The sequence below is a fragment of the Mus musculus genome, chromosome 4, assembly GCF_000001635.26.
Source record: "Mus musculus strain C57BL/6J chromosome 4, GRCm38.p6 C57BL/6J".
Lineage (NCBI taxonomy): Eukaryota > Metazoa > Chordata > Mammalia > Rodentia > Muridae > Mus > Mus musculus.
The window spans coordinates 148,533,684-148,558,196 of NC_000070.6; the positions used below are offsets into that span (position 1 = coordinate 148,533,684).

Consider the following 24,513-nt stretch of genomic DNA (forward strand, 5'->3'; position numbering starts at 1 on the left):
GCTGAGTCATGACTTTGCTGGACTAGCCCGGCCCTCTCCCAGCAGCACGCCCTGGTCTCTGTGCAGTAGGACCGTCACCATGCAGCCCAGGGTGCTCCTTTTAGAGAGTGCTGGCTTAGGTGCCCTGCCAGGGTGGGCAGTGTGCCCAGTGGCTCTGTGTGCCTTTGTCCTGCTACAGATTGACGCCTTCCAGCACATGCAACACTTTGTGCAGACCATGCAGCAGCAGGCCCAGCATGCCATCGCCACAGAGGACCAGCAGCACAAGCAGGAGCTGCATAAGCTCATGGCCAGGTGAGCCCTGCCCACCACCCTGCCCTCTGCAAGGCCACTCAGGGCGCCTAGAGTAGCTTGCTGCTGGCACCTCTCACTTTCCCACAGAAGGATCCCAGGCAGCCATTAGCTCATCTGCTGCAGTCTCTGCCCCTTACTTCCCAAGGCTTTGGCAGCAGGAGCACTCCTGTGCCAGCCTCCAGTTGGCATCTGGCCATATTTCCAAACACATTTTTAAGTGTGTGTGTGTGTGTGTGCGCGCGCGCCTGCCTCTGTGTACCTATGTATGTGTGTGCACTTACTCAGACTCAGCATGCATGTGGAAACAAGAGGACAGCTTACAAAGGTCAGTTCCCTCCTGTCCTACGAGTCCCAAGCATGGAGGGCAGGTCATCAGGGTTGGTGGCAAGTGCCTTTACCTGCTGAGTCCTCTCACTGACTGGGGTGTCTTGTTTTAATAATTCCAGGTGTAGACAGCTCTGACTCCAGGTAGATTAGTCTCTCTGTGCCCTGGTTTCCTAGAGTGATGTGAGGTGGTATAGGAGCCCAGAACCGAGCCCAGAGAGCAGTGCCTGGAGTAGCAATCAACAGAGGCTAGCATTAGCCTTGTTGCTGTCTGCAATGGAGGAGTACAGAGGCAGAAAAGATCAGTGAGGAAAAAGGTAGTCAGAACTGTCCTCCACAAAACATAGTGGGGTCCGTTCAGGTACACCTGTCCCAGGCACCAGGTTTCTGCTGTGACTGGAAGACATAAATCCTGAAGAAAAGACACCGCCAAAGTTTTCTACAGAACCCTTTCCCCTTCCTTTCACAGGGCTGAACATCCATCAGTTGCCTCTTGAAAGCAAGAGTAACTGTCGGAAGTCTTTAGGATACTCTCGCAATCTGCTGTTCTCCTTCGGGGCCTTTGATAGAAGAGAACAACATGGGGCCTTGCTCTTCTGTTTTCAGGTGTTTTCTGAAACTTGGGGAGTGGCAGCTGAACCTCCAGGGCATCAACGAGAGCACCATCCCCAAGGTGCTACAGTACTACAGTGCCGCCACAGAGCATGACCGCAGCTGGTACAAGGTGAGGGAGGGCTGGTGCTGCCCCAGACCCTCGCTTCTCCACAGAGAAAGCCTGTACCCTGCTTGAGTTCTCCCATGTTCCCATGGTCACAGCCAGGTCCCTGGAATGCCTAAGTCTGTCAGAAGCCCAAGAAATGTGGATCTTCCTTCAGGAAGCCCAGGAAAGCAGAGAAGCTGACAGAGGCTTTGCTTTGAGGGACACTTCCTGTGACAGATGCCCTTGTTTTAGGAGCTCTAGGGCCACCGTGTCTGATGGTCTCACAGATGCCTGTCATCCTAGGAACATCTATGATGTTATGTTACTGGAAACCTTTCTAAAAGACAAACAGTTAGAAAATGTATGAAAGTGGCTAGCTGACTGACCAGCGGGTGCAGAGGCTATCCCTGGAAGGAAGTGTGTATTTTTAGTGCAGCGCATATACATATATATATATATATTCCTTTTCTAAAGGCTTCCAGGTAATAGATGTTTGGTATAACAATGCCATCAATTTCTTTCCAAAATCTTCATCCTTACTAGGAAGTTATAAATTCTTCCCTCTGGGATCAAAGTTGATTTGAAGACCATAGAAACATTTGGAATAAAAAGTGTTTGTCCTCTGCAGATGCTTCACACTGATCTGAAAATTGTGCACTTTGGCTTGGGATGTAGCTCAGTGAGAGAGTATTTGCCTAACATGCACAGAGCAAGGGGCTCCATCTCCAGCAACATGCACACACACATGCACACACACAGAGTGCAGGCTATGATTCTCCTCTATTGATAGCTACATATCCAGAGCTGGCAAATACATCCAGTGAAGGTTTGCTTGTTAGTCAGCTCACAGCCACCTATAGCTCCAGTTCCAGGGGATCTGGTATGCTCTTCTGGCTATCCTAAGTACTAGGCATATATGTGATACACAGAACATGTATGCAGACAAAGCATCCATTAATATAAAATAATTGGGGGCGGGGACCTCAGGAAGCCCCACTTCCTGAGATGAAGCCAGCTGCCTTGGCCTAGCATGCAGACTCCACTGTCTGGTGCTCTAGCAGTTGGCCAGCGGCCCTGACTCTTGCGGGCCTCAAGCTGCACACATGCCCTCCATGTGCCTTTCTTTTTTCCCTGCCAGGAACACCAAGTGCCTGTCTCTGTTCCCTCCTTGTTCAAGGCAAGGCTTAGCCAAATCCCTTTTTTATGGAGCCCTTCAGATCACTGGTATCCCACTGCCCACCTTATCTAGCCCCTACCTGCCCTAAGTTTTGCTTACACTGACCCTCTGGTTGTGACCTCACAGTGCTCACCAAAAAGCCCAGTGCCGTTACTGCTCTCAAGATGAGCTACATTGATCGTAGTAAGGCCCACTTCCTGGGAGTATGTAGCAATGGAGACGCATTCTGCTGATCTTAAGGCACACTCAGAATCCAGCCTTCCACCTCGCTGGGCTTTGCATTAGACGTGAACTAGCCTGTGTCTGCCTTTGACTCTTCCCCATGCACCTAGGCTTGGCATGCATGGGCAGTGATGAACTTCGAAGCAGTGCTACACTACAAACATCAGAACCAAGCCCGTGATGAGAAGAAGAAGCTGCGTCATGCCAGCGGGGCCAACATCACCAATGCCACCACTGCAGCCACCACTGCAGCCTCTGCTGCTGCTGCCACCAGCACAGAGGGCAGCAACAGTGAGAGTGAAGCTGAGAGCAATGAGAACAGCCCCACCCCGTCCCCTCTGCAGAAGAAGGTCACTGAGGTAACTCCCCTCACTCAGAACAGGCTGGGGCACGGCTCTGCACAGAAGATGGCTGTGAAACTCTGGGCTTTCTCTGAGACAGGGTACACAGGCTGGACACACTGCCTGGCCGTCCTCATTGTATGCCAGAAGCTGTGCTCCCTGGGTGCAGGCGTGTGTGCACCGTCAGACTGAAGCAAGGCTCCTTCTCCCAGCAATGAGCACATTCTCTCAGTGCAGGGCTCCTGTGGGTGGGTGGCTGCCACAGCTGTAGGGCCACTGAGGCCAGGGCCTTGCGGATATGTCCTCTGCCCTGTTCTTTCCCTGTCTTCTCCCCTTGGCCTGTCAGCTCACACTGTAACAGGGCAGCCAGAAAGTACAGAGAACAGCATGTTCAGAGCCTTAAGCTCCACCCCTACTGCCCTGCTCAGGAAGCCATACTATGCCAAACTATCATTATGAAAACAGGTGCCTTTGTGGAGTCATTCTATATGCCATTGGCTCCTCAAGCATCAGTGTCTCACACTCCTACCTACCCTCTGAGGCAGTGCCATCAGTGTTCAACTGTGCCCATTTTACAGGTAAGAGAGTAGAGTTTCAATAATATACTTGTGTTTCAACAGGATTTATCCAAAACTCTCTTGTTGTACACTGTCCCTGCTGTTCAAGGCTTCTTCCGTTCTATCTCCTTGTCAAGAGGCAACAACCTCCAGGATACACTAAGGTACAAAGGAAGTGGGGAGGATGTAACTAAAGGAAGTCACCCTCTCTGGTCAGTACAGTTCAGGCCAGCATAGGGACATTTTTTCCTCCTGGGCCATGAGACCCGATAGCTTACCAGGCCTCACCCGTGAGGATGGAGGAAGAGGAGAGGGAAGGGTCGAGGCCTGTCCCATCAGCCTCCCTGCTGCCCATCCTGCAGACAGGCACCTCCCCAGCACGGACAGAGCTGCCCAGCTCACTTCTACAGCCAAGTTTGTGCCTCGGTGACCCTGGCCAACCTGTGGTGAAGCACTTGGGCTTCAGAGCTCTGCTACCTGTCACAGTCATTCACTGCCTTGCTGGTGAAAAATGAACAAGAACCAGGAAACCCAACTCTCTGTAACTTTGTCCTGTCTTTCCAGAGTCCTCACCCTGTGGTTTGATTATGGTCACTGGCCAGATGTCAATGAAGCCTTGGTGGAAGGGGTGAAGGCCATACAGATTGACACTTGGTTACAGGTGAGAACTCGGTGACGGTGAGGATGGGTCGCGGTCCTCTGGAAATCACCAGTGGTCACAGAAGCACAGCTTGGTTCCAAGCTCCAAACCAGATACTCCCCCTTGCCTACGCTAGGAAACTGAATGGGTACACCATTTCAAGACCTGCTAAACCAAAGTACACGCTGAGATCCCAGTGCATGGGAGGTAGAGGCAAAAGGCGCATGACTGCCCTGGGCTACATGGGGCCTTGTCTAGAACACAAAGAAGAAAACATGAGAATCAGTCACCTTTCCTACGTCTCACGTGCTGCTTGCTCTATCTTCCTCCAAACCAGGTTATACCTCAGCTCATTGCAAGAATTGACACACCCAGACCCTTGGTGGGCCGGCTCATTCACCAGCTTCTCACAGATATTGGTCGGTACCACCCACAGGTACATGCAGACCCTGAGCAGCTTCTCGTGAGTCCACTGACTGTTGCTTTGGTGGCTCGCCTTTACAAGTGTTCCTCTGTTTGCTTAGGCCCTCATCTACCCCCTGACGGTGGCTTCTAAGTCTACCACCACAGCCCGTCACAATGCAGCCAACAAGATCTTGAAGAACATGTGTGAACACAGCAACACGCTGGTCCAGCAGGCCATGATGGTGAGTCGGTCTTGAGGCAGCAGCCAGGGGTGTTAGTGATTACCTCTCTCCCTCGTGGCACATGCTGTGTCTTCTGTCTCCAAGCCAGACCTTCCCAATCGTAGCTTCCTGTGGTGTATCTTTCTTTCTCCCTTTAATCCAGGTGAGTGAAGAGCTGATTCGGGTAGCCATCCTCTGGCATGAGATGTGGCATGAAGGCCTGGAAGAGGCATCTCGCTTGTACTTTGGGGAGAGGAACGTGAAAGGCATGTTTGAGGTGCTGGAGCCCCTGCATGCTATGATGGAACGGGGTCCCCAGACTCTGAAGGAAACATCCTTTAATCAGGTATGAGATCAGAGTGACAGAACATTATCCTACCTCCCCAGACTGCTTTCCTCCACCTTTCTACTGTCCTTAAAAGTGGTACCCAGTAGAAGTCACAGCATAGAAAACTGTCATCTTAGTGCTCTGTGCAGAATTACAAATGCAAGGCCAGCGTAGACCTAGAACTCATGCCCAGAAAAATAAAGTAAAACAAAACAAAATAGAAATGTAACTGTTGTGCTTGCTTCAGCAGCACATGCACTAAATTGGAACACTACAGAGAAATTAGCTCAGCCCCACACAGGGATGATGTGCAGATTCGTGACGTGCTCCATATTTTTTTTTAAATGTAATTGTTGTAGCAACCCAATTTTTAAAAAAGATTTATTTATTTTATGTATATGAGTACACTGTTGCTGTCTTCAGACACACCAGAAGAGGGCATCAGATCTCATTACAGATGGTTGTGAGCCACTAAGTGGTTGCTAGGAATTGAACTCAGGACTTCTGGACAAGCAGTCAGTGCTCTAAACCGCTGAGCCATCTCTCCAGCTCCAACCCCTCTTTTTTTAAATAAACTTATTGGTGTCTAAAAAAAGAGATTTATTTATTTATCTTATGTATATGGGTGTTTTGTCTGCATCTATGCAAACCAGAATAGGACATCAGATCCCATCAAAGTGCAGTTATATATTTTTTGAGCTGCATTTGGTGCTGGGAATTGAACTCAAGACCTGGAAGAACAGCCATTGTACTTAACCACTGAACTGCCTCTCTAGCCACTTACGATATGTTCACGTTCATAACATGCTAGAGGGATCAAACCCAGGTCCTCACACATACCAGACAGGCACTGCCCTACCAAGCCCTCGATCACTCTTGAAACGTATTGAGATTTTCACTGCAGGATTCCCCCTTACCTCTCCCTGCATCTCTTTAGGGGTAGGCCATCTTCATGCCCTGGGAGCGCATTCCCTCCTGGTGCCCACACCTCGGGCACCCTCAGAACTAGTGTAGACTGCTGGGGATTTAGCCTTCTGCAGTCATGGCCACCTTGGTAGCTTGAAACTTTGTTCTGCTTTCCCTCTCAGGCATATGGCCGAGATTTAATGGAGGCACAAGAATGGTGTCGAAAGTACATGAAGTCGGGGAACGTCAAGGACCTCACGCAAGCCTGGGACCTCTACTATCACGTGTTCAGACGGATCTCAAAGCAGCTACCCCAGGTAGGCTCTCGAGGCATCCTGGGTTCATCTGTGCATCCAGACTCGCTTCTGCTGGAGACTTATAGAAAAATCATTGCTTGTAGCCATTTACTGAAAGAACAATCAATTAAACTGCATTTCGGTTTCTTTGGAGTGGCAGAAATCTAAGTCCTTTTCTAACTGTTCAAAGCTCACATCCCTGGAGCTGCAGTATGTGTCCCCCAAACTTCTGATGTGCCGAGACCTTGAGTTGGCTGTGCCAGGAACATACGACCCCAACCAGCCAATCATTCGCATTCAATCCATAGCCCCGTCTTTGCAAGTCATCACATCCAAGCAGAGGCCTCGGAAGCTGACTCTGATGGGTAAGAACGGAGCACGCCTCCTCTCTTCTGAAATGATTGCCAGTCATCTCACCTGCTGCCATCTCACCCAATGCACTCCCCCATGTCTGTTGGATGAGAAAGGGAGGACAGTAAATCTCCTCCTGCTGTGTTTTACAAGGGAAGTAGCAGACGATCTGTCACCCATGTGGTTGGCAGCCGTGGGAAACTGATGGGGTGTGTGTGTGTGTTTCTGGTTCTGTTTCTAAGTACATGCAGTTGTAGGTGCCAGAGATAGGAGAGGGTCACGAAGTGTTTGTCACTCCATGTCAACTCCTTTTTAAAACAGGATACCTCCATGAATATGGGCCTCTGGGTCCCTCATTTTTCTCCCCTAGGCTGAAAGCAACCAGTCCCAGCAATCTTCCTGTCCCTGCCCCACTTGGAACTAGGGTTCTAGGACACCTACGTTATTATGTGGGTGCTGGGATGGGGCCTCAGGTCCTTCATGATCACTCAGCAAGCACACCCTCCCTTTAGTGTGTGCAGATATGTGCCTGTATGTGGTCGTGCACTACCACATGCATGCCTTTTGGCCAGAAGAGGGTATTGGATTCCTTGGAACTGGAGTTATTAATGTTTGTGAGCTATCACGTGGGTGCTGAGAACTGAGCCTGAGTCTTCTGGAGAAACAACCAGCCACTGAGCTATCTCACCAGCCTCATGTATCACAAGCTCTCTTAGCTGAAGAGGGCTTTCTTTCCTTTTTTTTTTCTTTTTTTTTTTTTGGTTTTTCAAGACAGGGTTTCTCTGTGTAGTCCTGGCTGTCCTGGAACTCGCTCTGTAGACCAGGCTGGCCTCAAACTCGGAAATCTGCCTGCCTCTGCCTCCCAAGTGCTGGGATTAAAGGCGTGCGCCACCACGCCCGGCTTTTTTTTTTTTTTTTTTAAATCTATTTACTTTTTATTTACTAATTTTGGTTTTTTGAGACAGGGTTTCTGTGTATATCTCTGGCTGTCCTGAAACTCACTCTGTAGACCAGGCTGACCTCGAACTCAGAAATCCATCCACTTGCCTCTGCCTCCCGAGTGCTGGGATTAAAGGTGTGCGCCACCACTGCCCAGCTAGATTTATTTATTAGTATATCTGTAGCTGTCTGCAGACGCAACAGAAGAGGGTGTCAGCTCTCATTACAGATGGTTGTGAGCCACCATGTGGTTGCTGGAATTTGAACTCAGGACCTTGGGAAGAGCAGTCAGTGCTCTTACCCACTGAGCCATCTCTCCAGCCACCCCTGGCTTTCTATCTCATAAGAGCTTGTGTCTATCTGGGAACACAGCTACTCCTCCTTGACAGAATGAATACATTCAAGAGAGACACCCATGGAGCAGTGACAGTGAGAGAGATGTCTGATCAGTCAAACTAACCCTGAACATGTCTCAGACTGCTCTCATGTCCTTTCTCAATGTATCTATTTAGTGCTTCATTTATTTGTAGTTTGGTTTGGCTTGGTTTCTTCTTTTTTTTTTTTTTTTTTTTAAAGATTTATTTATTTATTGTATGTAAGTACACTGTAGCTGTCTTCAGACGCACCAGAAGAGGGCATCAGATCTCCTTATGGATGGTTGTGAGCCACCATGTGGTTGCTGGGATTTGAACTTTGGACCTTTGGAAGAGCAGTCGGGTGCTCCTACCCCCTGAGCCATCTCACCAGCCCCCGGCTTGGTTTCTAAGACAAGGTCTCACTGTGTAGCTCTGGCTGTCATGAAACTCACTCTGTAGACCAGGCTGGCCTTAAACTCACAGAGATCTGCCTGCCTCTGCCGCCAGAGTGCTGGGATCAAAGGTGTGCGCCACCACTGCCCAGCTTCCTTCCTTGCTCTTTCTGTTTGTTTCTAGGCTAGAGAGATGGCTCAGTAGCTAAGAACTCATATTGCTCTTGCAGAGGTGCTCCATTCCCGGCATCTACATCACGCTGTCTGTAATTCCAGCTCCAGGGGGATCAGAAACCTTTGGCTTCTACAAGCCTGAACATACCCACAATCACAAATAACAAAGCATTTTTAAAATGCTTGTTTCTTAGTGATTACTCACCACCGTCAGATAGTCACGGTCTCATAAATGATGGTCTTGATAATATGAAAAACATGGAGGGGCTATGGATATTGTTCAGTTGATAGGTGCTTTCCTTTCATGTACAGTGCCCTGAGGTGGACCTATAGCGCCATATAAACCAGGCATGGTGGCACACACTTATAATCCCATCACTCAGGAGGCAGAAGCAAGAAGATGACTACAAGTTCAAGGCCCGAATGGGCTACATGCGACTGTCTCTTTAAAGAAGAGAAGCTTAAGAGTGAACTGTTAGCTGGACAGTGGTGGACATACCTGTAATCGCAAGACTTTGGAAGCAGAGGCAAATGGCCCTCTGTGAATTCAAGGCCAGCCTGGTCTAAAAGCCAGGCCCAAGATAACCAAGGTACACAGAGAAACCCTGTCTAGAAAACACATATACACACATACATACACACACACACAGGATGGGTCTGTGTCGTACACTCCCCAAGTAACAGGCAGGGACTGCATGGACATTTACTCTGGGATTGCAATTTTATTTTGAGAGCTGGTGTGATGTCAAATGTCTCTAATCCAAGCACTCCCACCCACTACAGTGTGCTGGAGGCAGGAGGATCAGAAATTCAAGGTCATTCTAGGCTACAGAGTGAGTTTGCGACCAGCTGGTGCTACATGAGACCCTGTCTCTAAAAATCAAATGGGGGAGGGGAAGAGGGGGGGAGGTCACAGGGTCTCCATGGCAACCCTACTGACCAGTGACAGATAAGAGCCTGTGGAGGTGGAACCAAGGGAAGATATGTAAGAAAAGAACATCTCAGGCCCTGGAGCGGCCTGTGCAAAGGTCCTGGGGTAGGAGCTTTGAACAGCAGGAAGACCAGTGTCTGTACACACACACACACTCACTCACGCACGCACACACACACAGACACAGGAGAATGAAGTGCTAGCAGAGAGGCCGCTCCCTAGACCTTCTTGCCCAGCCAGCTGTGGGGCAAATCCCCTGACCTGTCCTTCACTGTAGCAGAATCTTAGCAGGACTGATGTATCTGGCGTGAATCTGGAGTGATGGCGAATAAGCTTAGAAGGAAGCTTTTGTCAGTAATTTTTATCTGAGGTTTTATGGGATTATCCTTTTGACGGATTCTTGGGGTCTTTGCATAAAAACTTGGTTCAGACAGGCCTAGCAAACTAAGAAGTTATGAGTGAGAACTGCTCTCTCAAGACAACTCCTAGATGGGATAAGAGGTGTTTTGTTTTTTTAAAGATTTATTTACTTATTTTATGGAAGTACACTGCAGCTGTCTTCAGATATACCAGAAGAGGGCATTTTATTCCATTACAGATGGTTGTGGTAGCTGGGATTTGAACTCAGGACCTCTGAGAGAGCAGTCAGTGCTCTTAACCAGGGAGCCATCTCTCCAGCCCCAGATAAAAAGTTTTGGTATGCAGAAATTGACTTGCTAAAGGTGCCTTTTGTGTAACAATAAAAAGAGCTTCTGAGAGGCTGATTCTCCTGTGGCTAAGAAGCCTAAATTCATCCTGCATGGCTCTCTTTTCTTTGATCAGTCCTCTCAGAACCCAAAAGTTCTCTCAACACCTCCTCATGTTCTCTAACACCCTATTGGTACTCCCATTGGGCATCCACACTGAGGCTCCAGGGGATGTGGCCTGTAGGAGTCAGGAAAGGAGAATGGAATAAGGAACCTATAGAGAGGGTCTCAGCACATAATAACTCTCAGTCCTCATAACACAGTTTTTGTTTTAATCAGAGCAGAACTTTTCTTTCCCTCAGTTGTAGGGTGTGTATGTGCTTGTCTGGGGACAGTGTGATGAGGGAAGGGGTGGATCCCTTGGGAACTGCTGATGGTCTTGGGTAGAAATGTGCACAGCTCTGATCTGTTTCTTTTGCTCCCCGTTTCTCGCAGGCAGCAATGGGCATGAGTTTGTTTTCCTCCTGAAAGGCCATGAAGATCTGCGGCAGGATGAACGAGTGATGCAGCTCTTTGGCCTGGTGAACACACTCCTAGCCAATGACCCCACTTCTCTTCGCAAGAACCTCAGGTACTCAGAACACTGTGTATCCTAGCTGAACTCTTAAGACATTGGCATTTCATCCCATGCAGTCCAAGTAAAAAATTTAGTATGTGTTGTTACTAACTTTTGAAAGTTAGGCACCTGAGCCAGGTATGGTAGCACATGCCTGCAGTCCTGTAGCTTGGGATGTAGAGGCAGAAGGATCAAGAATTCAAAGCTAGCCTGGGCTACATAGAGAGCTTAAGGCCTACTTGAACTATACACAAGATCTTGTCTTAAAACAAAAAAACTTCAGTATGGTAGCACACTTCTATAATCCCAGCACTCAAGAAACAAGGGCAGGCTAGCCGGGCATGGTGGTGCACGCCTTTAATCCCTGCACACAGGAGGCAGAGGCAGGCGGATCACTGTGAGTTTGAGGCCAACCTGGTCTACAGAGTGAGTTCCAGGGCAGTCAGGGCTACACAGAGAAACCTTATCTCAAAAAAAAAAACAGGGGGGGGGGGGGCAGGAAGGGAGGAGAGAGAGAGAGAGAGAGAGAGAGAGAGAGAGAGAGAGAAAGAAAGAAAGAAAGAAAGAAAGAAAGAAAGAAAGAAAGAAAGAAAGAAAGAAAGAAAAGCAAAAACAAACCTCAGACAGGAATCCTTCAAGATTTAGACTAGATTCTATACCTTTGGTGTTTTCCCCTTGGACTAAGGCCAGTGGAACCCTTCTGGTGGCGCCTCTGTCTCTTAAGCCGATGCTGTTCCACTGAGGTTACTTTAGCATTATAAGTAGTTGCTGCCTCGGCAGTGAGCTTGTGAGGCAAGCTGAGGACCGCTGTGACTTCCATGGCATCTGTCTGGGATGCCTTCTTCACAGAGGGCCCCTTAGCCCACGTACTGCAGCTGGGAGCTCAGTGGAGGCACTATGTGTCCTAAGCTGATTAAAGCTGTCCTGCTGGTCACTGTACAATGACCCCCTCCTTCCCTGTGACCACCAGCATCCAGAGATACGCTGTCATCCCTCTGTCCACCAACTCGGGCCTCATTGGCTGGGTGCCCCACTGTGACACACTGCATGCCCTCATCCGGGACTACAGAGAGAAGAAGAAGATCCTGTTGAACATCGAGCATCGCATCATGCTGCGGGTATGTGCTGCCGCCATGCCAACACCCTTGAGCCTGTGGGCACCATACTCCTGCCTGGTGGGGCACCACTGAGAAAGCTATCTGAGGAAATCACTGTGGAAGAAGGCTTAATGAAGTAACTCATAAAACAAATAACCTCTGAGAAACAAAGAAGAGCCAGCAAGAAAGCTCAGTAGGTAAAAGCTCTTGCTATGTAGGCCTGATGCCCCAGAGCCCACAGTGACAGGAGAAAACCGACTCCCAGAAGTTGTCCTCTGACATGTCCTCGCCATGCATACAAAATCATTATATTTACATATATACATATGTGTATATGTGTGCATGTGTGTGTATATATACTACATATAGTTCTATATGTAATATAAAATAATATATGCATTGTATACATATATAAAATTATATGTGTTTATATGTATACATATATATATTTTTTTAAGTTGTTGGGTATGGTGGCATACACCTTTAATCCCAGCACTCAGGAAGCAGAGGCAAGCAGATCTCTGAGTTCGAGGCCATCCTCGTCTACAGAACTGAGTCCCAGGATAGCCAGGCTACATAATAAGACCTTGTTTTAAAAAAATAAACCACGTTGTTTTTCCCTTTGTCATGTTATGTCCTTTCTCTCTTCGCTTTGCTGATGAAATCAGAGCCCAGCTCTGCCTAGCCCTAGCCTGGTCTACATTTGGGCTGCCTATCGTAGGCTCCTCTCTCACTAACTGGTTTTGTCTGATCTGATTCAGATGGCTCCTGACTATGACCACCTGACGTTGATGCAGAAGGTAGAGGTGTTTGAGCATGCTGTCAACAACACAGCTGGGGACGACCTGGCCAAGCTACTGTGGCTAAAAAGCCCCAGCTCGGAGGTATGTCCACAGACACCACACACGGCAGGATATATGCTCCTTTTTGTTGTGGTTAACTGAAGAATTTTCACTGTGTTTCATGAAAAGTTTTTTGAAACCTGATTAAATTGAGAATGGTAGTTCATGCCTTATAATCCCAGCTGAGGCAGGAAGATCATCATGAATTCAAGTCCATCCTTTACTATGTAAAGTTTTAGGACAGCCTGAACTATATATGAGATCCCGTGGCTCCAATTCCAGGGGATCCAACATCCTTCTGGCCATCTCAGGCACTAGGCATGTATGTGGTGCACACACATACATAACACATACATGCATTCACACACATGCAAATAAATAAACGTGGGCTGGAGTGATGCCTTGGCAGGTTAATTAACTCGCTGCCAAGCCTGACAAGCTGCGGTCAATCCCTGGAGCCCACGTGGTGGAAGGAGAGAACCAGCCCACACAAGCTGCCCTCTGACCTCTGCTGGGGCACTGCGGCATGCGCACCTGCACACACAAATAAGTATGATTTTCAGAGCGTGTTTAATGATCAGCTACTGCCTCTCTGTTTACCAGAATATCCATCCTCCCCCACCGCCCCCACCCCCACCTGGCTCACACACTGGCCCCAGTCTCGCCATGGAGTTCACTTTAGAGCCATCTAACTGCTGTCTGTATGTGTCTTGAAAACCAGCCATTAATACAAGTCTCCTCACATGGTCTATTTCTGTATTTTTTTCTTCCACATAAATTTGAGGACCATTGTATTGATGTATCAAAAACACTGCCATTGACATTAAATGTACCAAATGACTTGGGAAGAAGGGTTGTCTTCAGTCTGCCGTGGAGCCTGAGGTGGCCATCTTCACTTACAGGCTCACATTCCTAGGGAAGAGCTCACTCGTTATACATCCAAGTGCGGCCCCGCTCTGTTCTGATAAAGTGGATCTGAAGGCAGAGTTTACAACGATGGCTGGGTCCTTGTTACGTTACCATTCTGACTGCCATTGGTAGACGCTCAGAGCAGCAGACCTGGGCTATAACTGTGCTGACACTGCTGATTTATAGAATACTGTCACATGTGCTCTGGTGCCATAGGTGTGGTTTGACCGAAGAACCAACTATACCCGCTCCCTGGCCGTTATGTCGATGGTCGGATACATTTTAGGCCTTGGAGACAGGTGAGTGAATTTAATTTGTTTCTTTGAATTTCTTTCTCCAGTTATTATGAATGGTCTCATTTTGTTTTCTAGTGCAATATGTAATTGAATAAATAACTATATATTTTGAAGGGCAAACAAGCACAGTTTTATTGAAAAGTAGGATTACTGTACCTCCAGTAGGGAGGAAGGGCCCTCAAAGTAACTTAACAAAGTGGCCAATCATCACTGAGCTAAGATGACAGGGAAACCAACCAAAGCACAACTCTACTGTACAAAATACACTTCTGAGTGCAGTAGGTAATTATCTCCAAAGAGACGATTCAGGGAGGCTCAGTGGGAGAGCACTGTATAGCTAATACGTAGTCCTTGGTTTGATCTTCAGTACTATGGCCCCGCCCCCAAAAAGAAACCAAAAAAAAGAAAGAAAAAGAAAAATCAGGACTATTCAGACACTGACTAATAAGACTGTAAACAAGCCTACTGCTTTTCTTTTGTAATTGTGTCTCATGCAATTGTGTGTAATAATCATTTTTGACCCCCTGCCTCCAAAATAAAAGCTCTAGCCAGGCTCTCTGACACATAGCTATAGTCCCAGCACGTGAGAGCTGAGGTGGGAATATCTCCTGAATCTGAAACCTTGGTTTTGATGATTGGTCCCAAGCCTAAGCTTGTGAGATGAGCCTCGGCAGCAAATGAGATCTTATCTTTAAAAGACAGTGGGCCATGCGTGGAGGAAAAGCCCTTGACTCTAGTAGTCAGGAGATGGAAGCAGAGGCAGGCAGATCTCTGTGAGTTCTATGAAGCCAGGATTACACAATGAGACCTTGTCTCAAAAAACAGCCAGTGAGGGGCTGGTGAGATGGCTCAGCAGGTAAGAGCACCCAACTGCTCTTCCAAAAGTCCTGAGTTCAAATCCCAGCAACCACATGGTGGCTCACAACCATCCTTGATGAGATCTGACTCCCTCTTCTGGAGTGTCTGAAGACAGCTACAGTGTACTTACATATAATAAATAAATAATCTAAAAAAAAAAACAAAAAAAACAGCCAGTGAGATAGCTCAATGGTAAAAGTGTTTATACCTTATACCACTGGCCTGACAACCTGAGTTTGATCTCTGGAACTCGTAGAAGGAGAGAACCAATTCCTGCCAGTTGTCCTCTGACTGCCAAACAAGAGCCATGGAGTACACATGCACATGCATAAATACACACACACACACACACACACACACACACACACACACACACACACATTAATGTAAATCAAAATACAGAGCTCTAGAAACCAGTAGTCTGAAATTCTACCAGAATGTCTTTGATTAAAGACTGACGGACTAAGAAAGCCTTAGTCCACAGGTTCAAGCAGCTTGGTAGGAATGATAGACCTGGGCTACTCTTGAAAGAAACTATTTTTCTAGGAACTCAAGATCCTAAGAAAGTATAAATGCAAGGGCAGATAATACATGTTTTAGGCTTTGTGGGTCATGTGGCCTCTGCCACAATGTAGCCCCAAAGCAGCATGCAGCAATGCAGAAAACACTGAGTAAGGCTAGCTCCCACTAACCCTGTGTAACACAGGCATGTGGGGGCAGGGCACAGCTGAGGGTGGGCCTTTGCCAGCCCCTGGCCCGGAGCCCTCGTGATTCACTGATCATCAGGACTGCCTTCCTGACCCTCCTGCTCTCGCCTGTCCTGCAGGCACCCATCCAATCTGATGCTGGACCGGCTGAGTGGGAAGATCCTGCACATTGACTTTGGGGACTGCTTTGAGGTGAACATGCTAACCCTCCTGACAGTTTGGGCAGTTCAAGTCCCAAAGGCCTTCCTGTTGCCTCTCTCCATAGGCTGTCATCCAAGAGGGCTCTCCTGTCCCCCTGCTGCATGCTGGCCAAGGCCAGGCAGTGAGCACTTGTCCCTTTTCTCATCTCTGTTTTTGTTTTCTTACGTCCATCTTTCAAATCCCTGTGATAAACGTCCTCTCACTGAATTTGATGGGAACTCTTTTCTTGCTGTGATGTAAATAAGAGCACATAATGTCAAGAGAGGCCACCACCTTCACCTGGCCTCAGCTAGAGTATATAACCTAACCACGGATTTGCTTTTCCTCTAATGACCCTACAGGTCGCTATGACCAGAGAGAAATTTCCAGAAAAGATTCCATTTAGACTAACAAGAATGTTGACCAATGCTATGGAGGTGAGTGGATCCTGGATACACACTGATTGGAAATGGAGCCAATATAGAGATGCCCTTCTCTGAGGGCAGTATGCTTGTTAGGGTGCATCAGCTCCCTAGGTGCCCACGTGGTTTCTGTAGCAGGTCCCCAGTACTGTGTTAGAAATGACCTGTGAAGGTCAGCACTACATGTGCGTCTGGGTCTGCACTGACTTGTGCCGCTGTTTTCTGACCTTTGTGCAGGTTACGGGTCTGGATGGCAACTACAGAACCACATGCCACACCGTGATGGAAGTGCTCCGGGAACACAAGGACAGTGTCATGGCTGTGCTGGAAGCCTTTGTCTATGACCCACTGCTCAACTGGAGGCTGATGGACAGTAAGCTCCAAATACGTGGGATAGGTTCTCTAAGTTCCAAGCCTGCCTATGCTATTTAAATTAAATGTGTGTGTGTGTGTGTGTGTGTGTGTGTGTGTGTGTGTGTGTGTGTGTGTGTGTATGTATGTATGTATGTGTCCCTGACAATTACAGAGCAGTTCTGAGAGCTGGAGTGGCATTTCAAACATATTTATGAGCTAGAAAACACTCTAGCTTAGCTGTTTAATGAAGATGGTTTTCTGGATAAAGTGTACCTTGTTGGTTTTTGTCTGTTTGGCTGTAAAGTAGGAAGCTAGTATTTTAGTGAGAAGCACAGACAGTTAGGATTGAGACAGCAGCAGCTTTGCCCTCTACTCCCTGGAGTGAGGATTCTAAAATCAAGAGGCTTCGGATATTCTGAGTAAACCGGCACTGACCTGTCTGTGTCAGGCCTGTGGTGAGAGCATCCAGGTTGCAGATTCAGCATCACAGCTTTTGAAAAAAATAAATTTTAGCTGGGTGGGTGGTGGTACATGCCTTTAATTCCACACTTGGGAAGCAGAGGCAGGATGGTTGCTTGTGAGTTCATCCTGGTCTACAGAGTGAGTTCCAGAGAACAGTTGGCTACACAGAGAAACCATGTCTCAAAAAAAAAGAAAAAATTATGTTTCTGTGATCATAAGAAAATACCTTTGCAACCAAGTTCCTTTCATGTCACCGTCTAAAGTGCTTCCTACCTGTACTTTCTCCTCCCAGCAAATACCAAAGGCAATAAGCGGTCCCGGACAAGGACAGACTCCTACTCTGCCGGCCAGTCAGTAGGTGGGTACACCCAGGGAAATGGGGGCCCCCATTAGTTTGCCCAGAGTGGCTGAGGTCATCTTACCTATGTTGCAAGTTTGAGGCTAGCCTGGATTACATGAAACCCAGTCTGAAAAAAAGAAAAGGGGGAGGGGGCTGGCAAGATGCTTGTCACTCAAGCCTGGTGATCTGAGGTGGGAGGGGACACTGGCCCATGAGGCTGTCCTCTGAGCACACGTGAGCCGGGGCATGCACTCCTCCCACCCCACCCCACCCCTCAGACGGTCACAACAGCAACAGATAATAAATTTTAACATAATTAGAAACTAATAGCTTTCTATGACCTTTTTATTTGTATGTGTATTTTATATGTGTCTTGTCTGCATGTATGTCTGTGCAGTCCATGCATGCCTGGTGGACGCCAGAAGCACGTGCTGGGCCACCTGGGGCTGGAGCTACAGATGCTTGTGTACCACATGAGTGCTGGGAATCAAATCGGGGCTGCCACCAGAGCTACAAGTACTCCTAGCCACTGAGCCACCTCTCCAGCGCTGTGTTGGGCTTCTCTGATGGCACTGCTTAGGATGGAGCTCTGGAGGGTGCTTGCCTAGACTGAGTGACCCCTAAGTCTAACCCCAGGGCAGCTCAGTGGTAAGGGCCAACCCTAACCACCTAAGTTTGATCCCCTAGACACACGTAGAAGGAGAGAACCAACTCCTAAAAGCTGACCTCTGACCTCCCAAACATGCTACCTCCCCTCCCTACCGCCAACACAGACAACACATAAATAAATATAATTGTTTGAGGGGGGGTCTTTTTCCTTTTTTTTTGTTTTTTTTTTGTTTGGTTTTTTTTTTTTTTTTTTTTGGTTTTTCGAGACAGGGTTTCTCTGTGCAGTCCTGGCTGTCCTGGAACTCACTCTGTAGACCAGGCTGGCCTCAAACTCAGAAATCCGCCTGCCTCTGCCTCCCAAGTGCTGGGATTAAAAATAATTTTTATTTTGAAAAGAATAGCAGATAGGGGCTAGAGAGATGGCCTAGACCTTAAGAGCACTGAATGCTCTTCCATAGGTCTTGAGTTCAATTCCCAGCAACCACATGGTGACTCACAACCATCTGATGCTCTCTTCTGGTGTGTCTGAAGACAGCTACACTGTACTCATATACATAAGATAAATAATTGTTTAAAAAAAAAAGGTTAACAGAGCCAGATGGTGGTGGTGCACACCTTTAATCCCAGCACTAGGGAATCAAAGGCAAGTATGGACCTCTGTCAGTTTGAGGACTGGAGAGATGGCTCAGAAGTTAAGAGCACATACTGTTCTTCCAGAGGATCTGAGTTCAATTCCCGGCACCTACATCACAACTGTCTGTAACTCCCGCTCTAGGAAGATCCAACTGCTTTGGCTTCAGGTACCCAACACCTTACATGGCTATGCCTACATACATATACACACATACACGTCATTTAAAATGGAAATAATTTTTAAAAATAATGACAGCCAGATGTTGTGGCCCATGGCTGTAATCCCAGCACTTGGAGGTAGACATGAGGACCAATGATAAAGTCATCTTTATCTATGTAGAGACTTCAAGGGCAGCCTCAGATACGTGAAACCTCTCAAGAGAAAACGTATGAGAAACTGTTGGTTCCTCACTATTTGAATCGTCTGCTAATTGAGATGTCTTGTTTGTTTGTTTTCCCCTAGAAATTTTGGACGGTGTAGAACTTGGAGAACCAGCCCATAAGAAAGCAGGGACCACTGTGCCAGAATCCATCCATTCATTCAGTAAGTCCACACTCTGAGGAACTCACTCAGTGCACAGATAGCAGCTACAGTGAACAGTGGGCCAGAAAGGGCATCAACGAGGCAAGTAACAGAGCTGCCTTTGGGAGGGAGGGGCCCATGAAGTTTGCGTTGTATGCTGAGGACAGAGATGTATGCACAGGATTGGTCAGCAGTAGGGGTAAGTCTCATAACAGCAGGGCAGCCTCGAACCCACTGTTTCTACTCTTGTGTCTTCCAGTTGGAGACGGTTTGGTGAAACCAGAAGCCTTAAACAAGAAAGCTATTCAGATTATTAACAGGGTTCGAGATAAGCTCACTGGTGAGTGTTTGGGACTAAAGGGACATGAAGCCTGATGAGGAGAGTGTTCTCTCAGTGGGTGGCCAGCCAGCTGTCATGGTTCATGAGTAGCTTTAAGCAACAGTGAAGCACTCCTCTGGCTCCTGTTGCTGAAAACCCTTAGTACTACTTGACATCCCTTGACCTCATAGCTCTGGGGATGAGGGAGGGAGACTCTATTGGAACCTGGATGAATTCCAGAACCAGCCAACTCCAGGGGCAAGTTACTGGCCTCGCGGTGAGATGCTGGAGGGTGCCTGACCACTTCGATTTACTATGGCTACTGGCATGCAGTGGAAGGACAAAGAGGAAGCCATGTATGACTTTCGGAAGAAGCAGGCAATCCATATGGATCCTCTTTCTCCTGTGGGGAAGAGAGTGGGAGCCAATTAGCCACAGACCCCATTCCACACTCATGTCTATGTAGCCTCTGAACTCTTCTCTGTCTGAATGATGGTAAGAAACCCTAACAGAGAATATGAACATCACAGTAAACATGGGATTCCAGGCTCAGGCATCAGCCAGCCAGGTCAGTAGTCAGGGTGCTTAAGCCAGTAACTCAATCAAGGAACCGCACAGGAGAAACAGCCACCCTTAGACTCGAAGGGGAAACATTGTCACTAAGTAGAGCAGAGGCTGTGATGCCTTGTGATGGCAGGGTTTAACTTAATTACAAAGGCCCAGAAAAGTCTCCCTAAGGAAACAACTGGAGCACAAGTTTATAAATCACATTTCTATTGCTGCTGATAAGACACTCACTTATAAAAGAGAGCATTGATTGGGCTGACGGTTTTAGGTGGTTAGCCCAAAAGCATCATGGTGCTGAGCGCAGCAGCAGCAGGCAAGTGTGGTGCCTGAGCAGTAGCTGAGAGCTTACATCTTGATCTACAACTCTGAGGCAGAGAAAACTAACTGAAAATGACATAGGCTTTTGAAACCTCAAAGCCCAGCTCCAGCGACACTGTCCTCCAGCAGCTCTACACCTCATAATCCTTCCCAAATAGTTCCATCAGCTAGGGACCAAGTATTCAAATATATGAGCCTCTGGGGACCACCATCATCCAGACCTCCACAAGGAGTTACCTAGCAGACGTTAAGGCTGTGTCAGGCAGAGGAAGCAGTGGATCTGGAACCCTTGATGAGAGGGATGGTAAAAGGAAGATCCCAGGCTGCCATCAGCCCAGGGCACCCACCGGAGGCAGGTAGGTGCAATGGGGAAGAACCAGGCATGATTGCTTTGTGTTGTGATAGCACATGCACTGGCTGGGTGGTCTTGCATCAGAAGGAGGACGTTTAAATGCTCTAATGTGCAGACAAGACAACCACTGATGAATTGAAGACCTCGATGCAGAGGTCTTGAGGAAGGCAGGTCAAAGGCTGGGCTAGGGCTGTGGCTCAGTGGTAAAGTTATTGCCTACACTCACAGAACCTAGGTAATCGTCTCAGTACAGTGCAAAAAATAAAACCCACAAAGATGGCTTTGACACCCGACGCATGAGTCGGTCAAAGATGACATCACTGGTGACCTGTGTGGAGCCTGATAGCTAGACTAAAGTTGTTGAAGAGAATGAGGTGGAGGCAAAGAAAGGTGAGATGCTGCAGAACTCTTGAGCAGTCTCTGCAGGGAGGAGAGGCCTAAGTGAGCAAATAGAAGCTGTGGACTGCGGAGTCCTGGGTCTGAGGCGATGGCACAGAAGGACCCTCACTTAGCCACACCCCATGTCTCTAAGGAGTGTGTTCAGAAAACTGAGAAGGGCATCGTGACGCCTCATAGCTTTAATCTTGGTGTTCAAAAGTCAGACAGGCTCCAGCCAGGGCTTCATAGGCAGAGAAAGAGACCCTGTCTCAAACACAGAGACAAAAACCTGTGAGAAGGATGTAATCAAGGAGAGATTGAGACTACATAATCAGTACTTTGAATGTTGGACCCTGAGCACAAGGCAGGATGGTCAGAGGAGAGGAACGCATGCCTAGGTTTGGGAGAAGAGGAGACTGATGAAAAGAAGCCAGTCTGCAAGCCGCCCAGCATAGCCTCAGGGCTAGAACTGAACCATGACAAGTGGAGAAACCCTAGTATTTATGGAGATCTGGAAGACTTAAACAGTCATTGAGGTAGGAGAAAGGTGCTTTGCCAGCTAGGCGTGGTGGCTCATGCCTGCAATCCCAGTAGTAAAACAAAGCAGAAGTGCAGCTGGCTGGGTCATAACAGTGAGTTCTAGGAATACTCAAAAATAATCAGATGGGCAGGTACAACTACCTACTCAGGCCAGCTGATACTACATGAAGTCTCTCTCAAGACCCACTCCCCCCCACCCCCATCTCAAAGAAAAGAAAAAGAGGTGGGATGGGCCTGGAAAGGTGGCTCTGTGGTGAAAAGCAGGTGTTATCCTTGTGGTCCAGGTTTGGTTCCCAGCATCCATATATGGTTCATGCCTATCAGTAACTCCAATTCCAGGGCACCTGACTCCATGTTCTGACCTCCAAGAGCACAAACATGGTACACATATGGGCAAAACACTGAGGCACATAAAATTTAAAAATCTCTAAAACATAAAACAAAACCGTTCTCGCTTCGGTAGCAAATATACTAATGTTGGAATGATACAGAGAGGATTAGCATGGCCCCTGAGCAAGAATGACATGCAGAGGACTCTGGGAGGGGGGACTAAATAAATAAAATAATTAAAAAAAAAATCAAATAGAAATGCATAATCATACCGTGCATTATCTTTAGTCGACGAAGTTTAGATATTTGGGAGTCTGGGCTATTGATTACCAACAGTAAATGAATTTGGCTTTAAAAAAAAAAAAAGCATATTATCAAAGAAGCTCTATTGGCTAGTTAGGCTGCTGAGCCTGTGTGGGGACAAGATCTTAACTGTCCAGTAGAAACACTGATGAAAATTTGTGGGGTTCAAGCTAAATGACCTTGTTCACGCCTCAAATCTGATTTCGGAACAGCGCTATTAGGCACATCTTAGAACTGGGTCTATATTAAGAGATCAGTGTGCCTGCAGATGACACAGAGGTGAATTTCTCACTGCAGATGTGGTCTGTCCTTCCTGCTCTAGCTGAGCCAAACAAGAACATGGGCTGTGTTGTTGCCAAGTGCAGATGACAGTCTTTCTGCTTCCTAGGTCGGGATTTCTCTCATGATGACACTTTGGATGTTCCAACCCAAGTGGAGCTGCTTATCAAGCAGGCAACATCTCACGAGAACCTCTGCCAGTGCTACATTGGCTGGTGAGTGAGCCTGCAGAGGAGCCTCCTCAGCCAGGCATGGTGGGCATGCCCTTACTCCCCAGCACTGGGCACGCAGAGGCAGGCAAAACTCGAAGTTTCAGTACAGCCAAGGCTATAGTGGTGAAACCATGTCTCAAAAATATCTGAGAATGCTCCTTGTCTAACGGGAAACTGAGAGCTGTGATCTGTATCTGGAAGTCACAGCTGCTTCAGAGCTACAGTTTAGAATGGGCAGGTGTGTGACTTTCTGTGGTGGCTTTAGATTTTTGTTGTCACTCCTGAGATGTAGAAGGGCACAGGAAGAGTCAGAGCAATGACTAGAGAGAAAAAGGGAAGAAGAAGATTGGTAATCCTGTAATCGAGTCTGGGCAGAGAGATCTCTGGGAGCTCAGGCCCGTTAGCCCTTGACTAGTGATACTGACTGAGTCCCACGGGGCTCTGACTGACCGTCCCCTTTCTGTCACCTTCCTAGGTGTCCCTTCTGGTAACTGAGGCCTGGAAAACCACGTCGTCTCCTCCCAGGCTTTAGTACCTTGTCTGTGCTTCCAGTGGACTAAAACCATGGACAGACAGTTGGACTTGTTAAATATTTTGAAATGTATATGAAAAGAACTACTGTATATTCAAAGTTGGCTTCCGCCAACCTCCTAGCTGCTGTTGAAAAGACACTGTCAGAAACACAAGGCTTGATTCAGTTCCCAGGACAGTGAAACACAGTAATCCTTCAGAAGCCAAGCCTTGGATTTTGGGAGAACAGAAGATGGGTAACTGAGAAATACGGGTTTTGACTTAACTTACAAGAAAACTCATCATAAACATTGCTGACAGAATAATCCAGTTGGTCCTCTCAACCAGGGGCTCCAACGGCAAGGACACAGAGGTCGGCACTCCACTATCCTGTTACCTCACCCGTCCCTGGATGCAGTGGCGACATTTGCAGGATGGGCCAACATGGCTAAGAGAGTCTGTCTTCCGCCTGACCCCACGATGCTGAAACTCACAAGACCTGCCCTTCCAGGAGGACATTTGTTCAGAAGCCTGGCCACCGGGCATGAGCAGGTGTGCCAAGGATCTCCATGCGGGGCCACACTGGCTCTACTGTGTTCAGTGAGGGAGGGATATGCTGTATTTGCAGCAGGGACTCAGAACATAAATGCTGATCACAGAGGGACACACTAGAGCAGGTTGTGAGTTATAAGCAAAGTAAATATCCAACTAAATACACAAAGTATAAAGTAAAGCCACATCTAGACACCACGTTGTATCTGAGTAAATTTTGTGCCAATAAATGACATCAGAATTTTAAAAGCATATATGTGTATGACTGGCTTTCTGTTCATCATTTTGTAAATTCTGTTATTGGGCTTTGGATTAAACTCAGTGGTGAGCCACTGACTAACAGGCACAGGAGCTAACACCATTACATTCCAGCACTAGACAGGCAACCATGGGTCTCTTGAGTTTCAGGACTACACAGAAAACCCTGTCATAATAAACGAGAATACATACATACATACATACATACATACATACATACATACATACACACACACACACATAGGCGTGTCACTTTATCAGTATGGCACATGTATGTATGTGTATGGGTGCCCATGTCAGCCAGTTGAAGTCATCTGCTCCCTTGGAACTGGAGTTACAAGTGGTCATGAACTTCAAGCCTGCGTGCTGTGGTCCTCTTTAAAAAAAAACAGCGAGTGTTCTTAACTGCTTCAAAACCTCCCTTCCCTCCCTCGCCCAATGTTTTAAACAAATTGGAAAAACCCAATCCTAACGTGGTTTTGCACGTCTTTAATCCCAGCACTTGAG

At 47.6% G+C, this 24,513-nt stretch overlaps 1 protein-coding gene, 1 non-coding gene and 1 pseudogene across 3 annotated transcripts in view; all 3 read left to right on the plus strand.

Moving 5' to 3' along the window:
- The window catches only part of Mtor (mechanistic target of rapamycin kinase), a 109,104-nt gene extending 85,102 nt beyond the window's left edge, over nt 1–24,002 (plus strand). The window contains exons 37-58 of one of the 2 annotated variants that reach the window (NM_020009.2): nt 179–294; nt 1,225–1,342; nt 2,828–3,076; nt 3,679–3,779; nt 4,180–4,276; nt 4,593–4,691; nt 4,780–4,902; nt 5,045–5,227; nt 6,298–6,432; nt 6,602–6,776; nt 10,736–10,871; nt 11,827–11,974; nt 12,715–12,837; nt 13,921–14,003; nt 15,685–15,757; nt 16,108–16,182; nt 16,405–16,540; nt 17,276–17,341; nt 19,029–19,109; nt 19,348–19,428; nt 22,584–22,689; nt 23,162–24,002. In NM_020009.2, the coding sequence (NP_064393.2) occupies nt 179–294; nt 1,225–1,342; nt 2,828–3,076; nt 3,679–3,779; nt 4,180–4,276; nt 4,593–4,691; nt 4,780–4,902; nt 5,045–5,227; nt 6,298–6,432; nt 6,602–6,776; nt 10,736–10,871; nt 11,827–11,974; nt 12,715–12,837; nt 13,921–14,003; nt 15,685–15,757; nt 16,108–16,182; nt 16,405–16,540; nt 17,276–17,341; nt 19,029–19,109; nt 19,348–19,428; nt 22,584–22,689; nt 23,162–23,177 (2,520 nt within the window). In that variant the 3' untranslated portion in view covers nt 23,178–24,002. The remainder of the gene's footprint in view (nt 1–178; nt 295–1,224; nt 1,343–2,827; nt 3,077–3,678; nt 3,780–4,179; nt 4,277–4,592; nt 4,692–4,779; nt 4,903–5,044; nt 5,228–6,297; nt 6,433–6,601; nt 6,777–10,735; nt 10,872–11,826; nt 11,975–12,714; nt 12,838–13,920; nt 14,004–15,684; nt 15,758–16,107; nt 16,183–16,404; nt 16,541–17,275; nt 17,342–19,028; nt 19,110–19,347; nt 19,429–22,583; nt 22,690–23,161) is intronic. The other variant, XM_006539077.3, reaches the window with a different exon arrangement.
- Gm24002 lies at nt 5,444–5,547 on the plus strand. Its single transcript, XR_003955458.1, has one exon. It is a non-coding gene; the product is annotated as a U6 spliceosomal RNA (small nuclear RNA).
- On the plus strand, nt 22,014–22,121 carry Gm23318 (annotated as a pseudogene).
- Nucleotides 24,003–24,513: the final 511 nt, after the last annotated feature.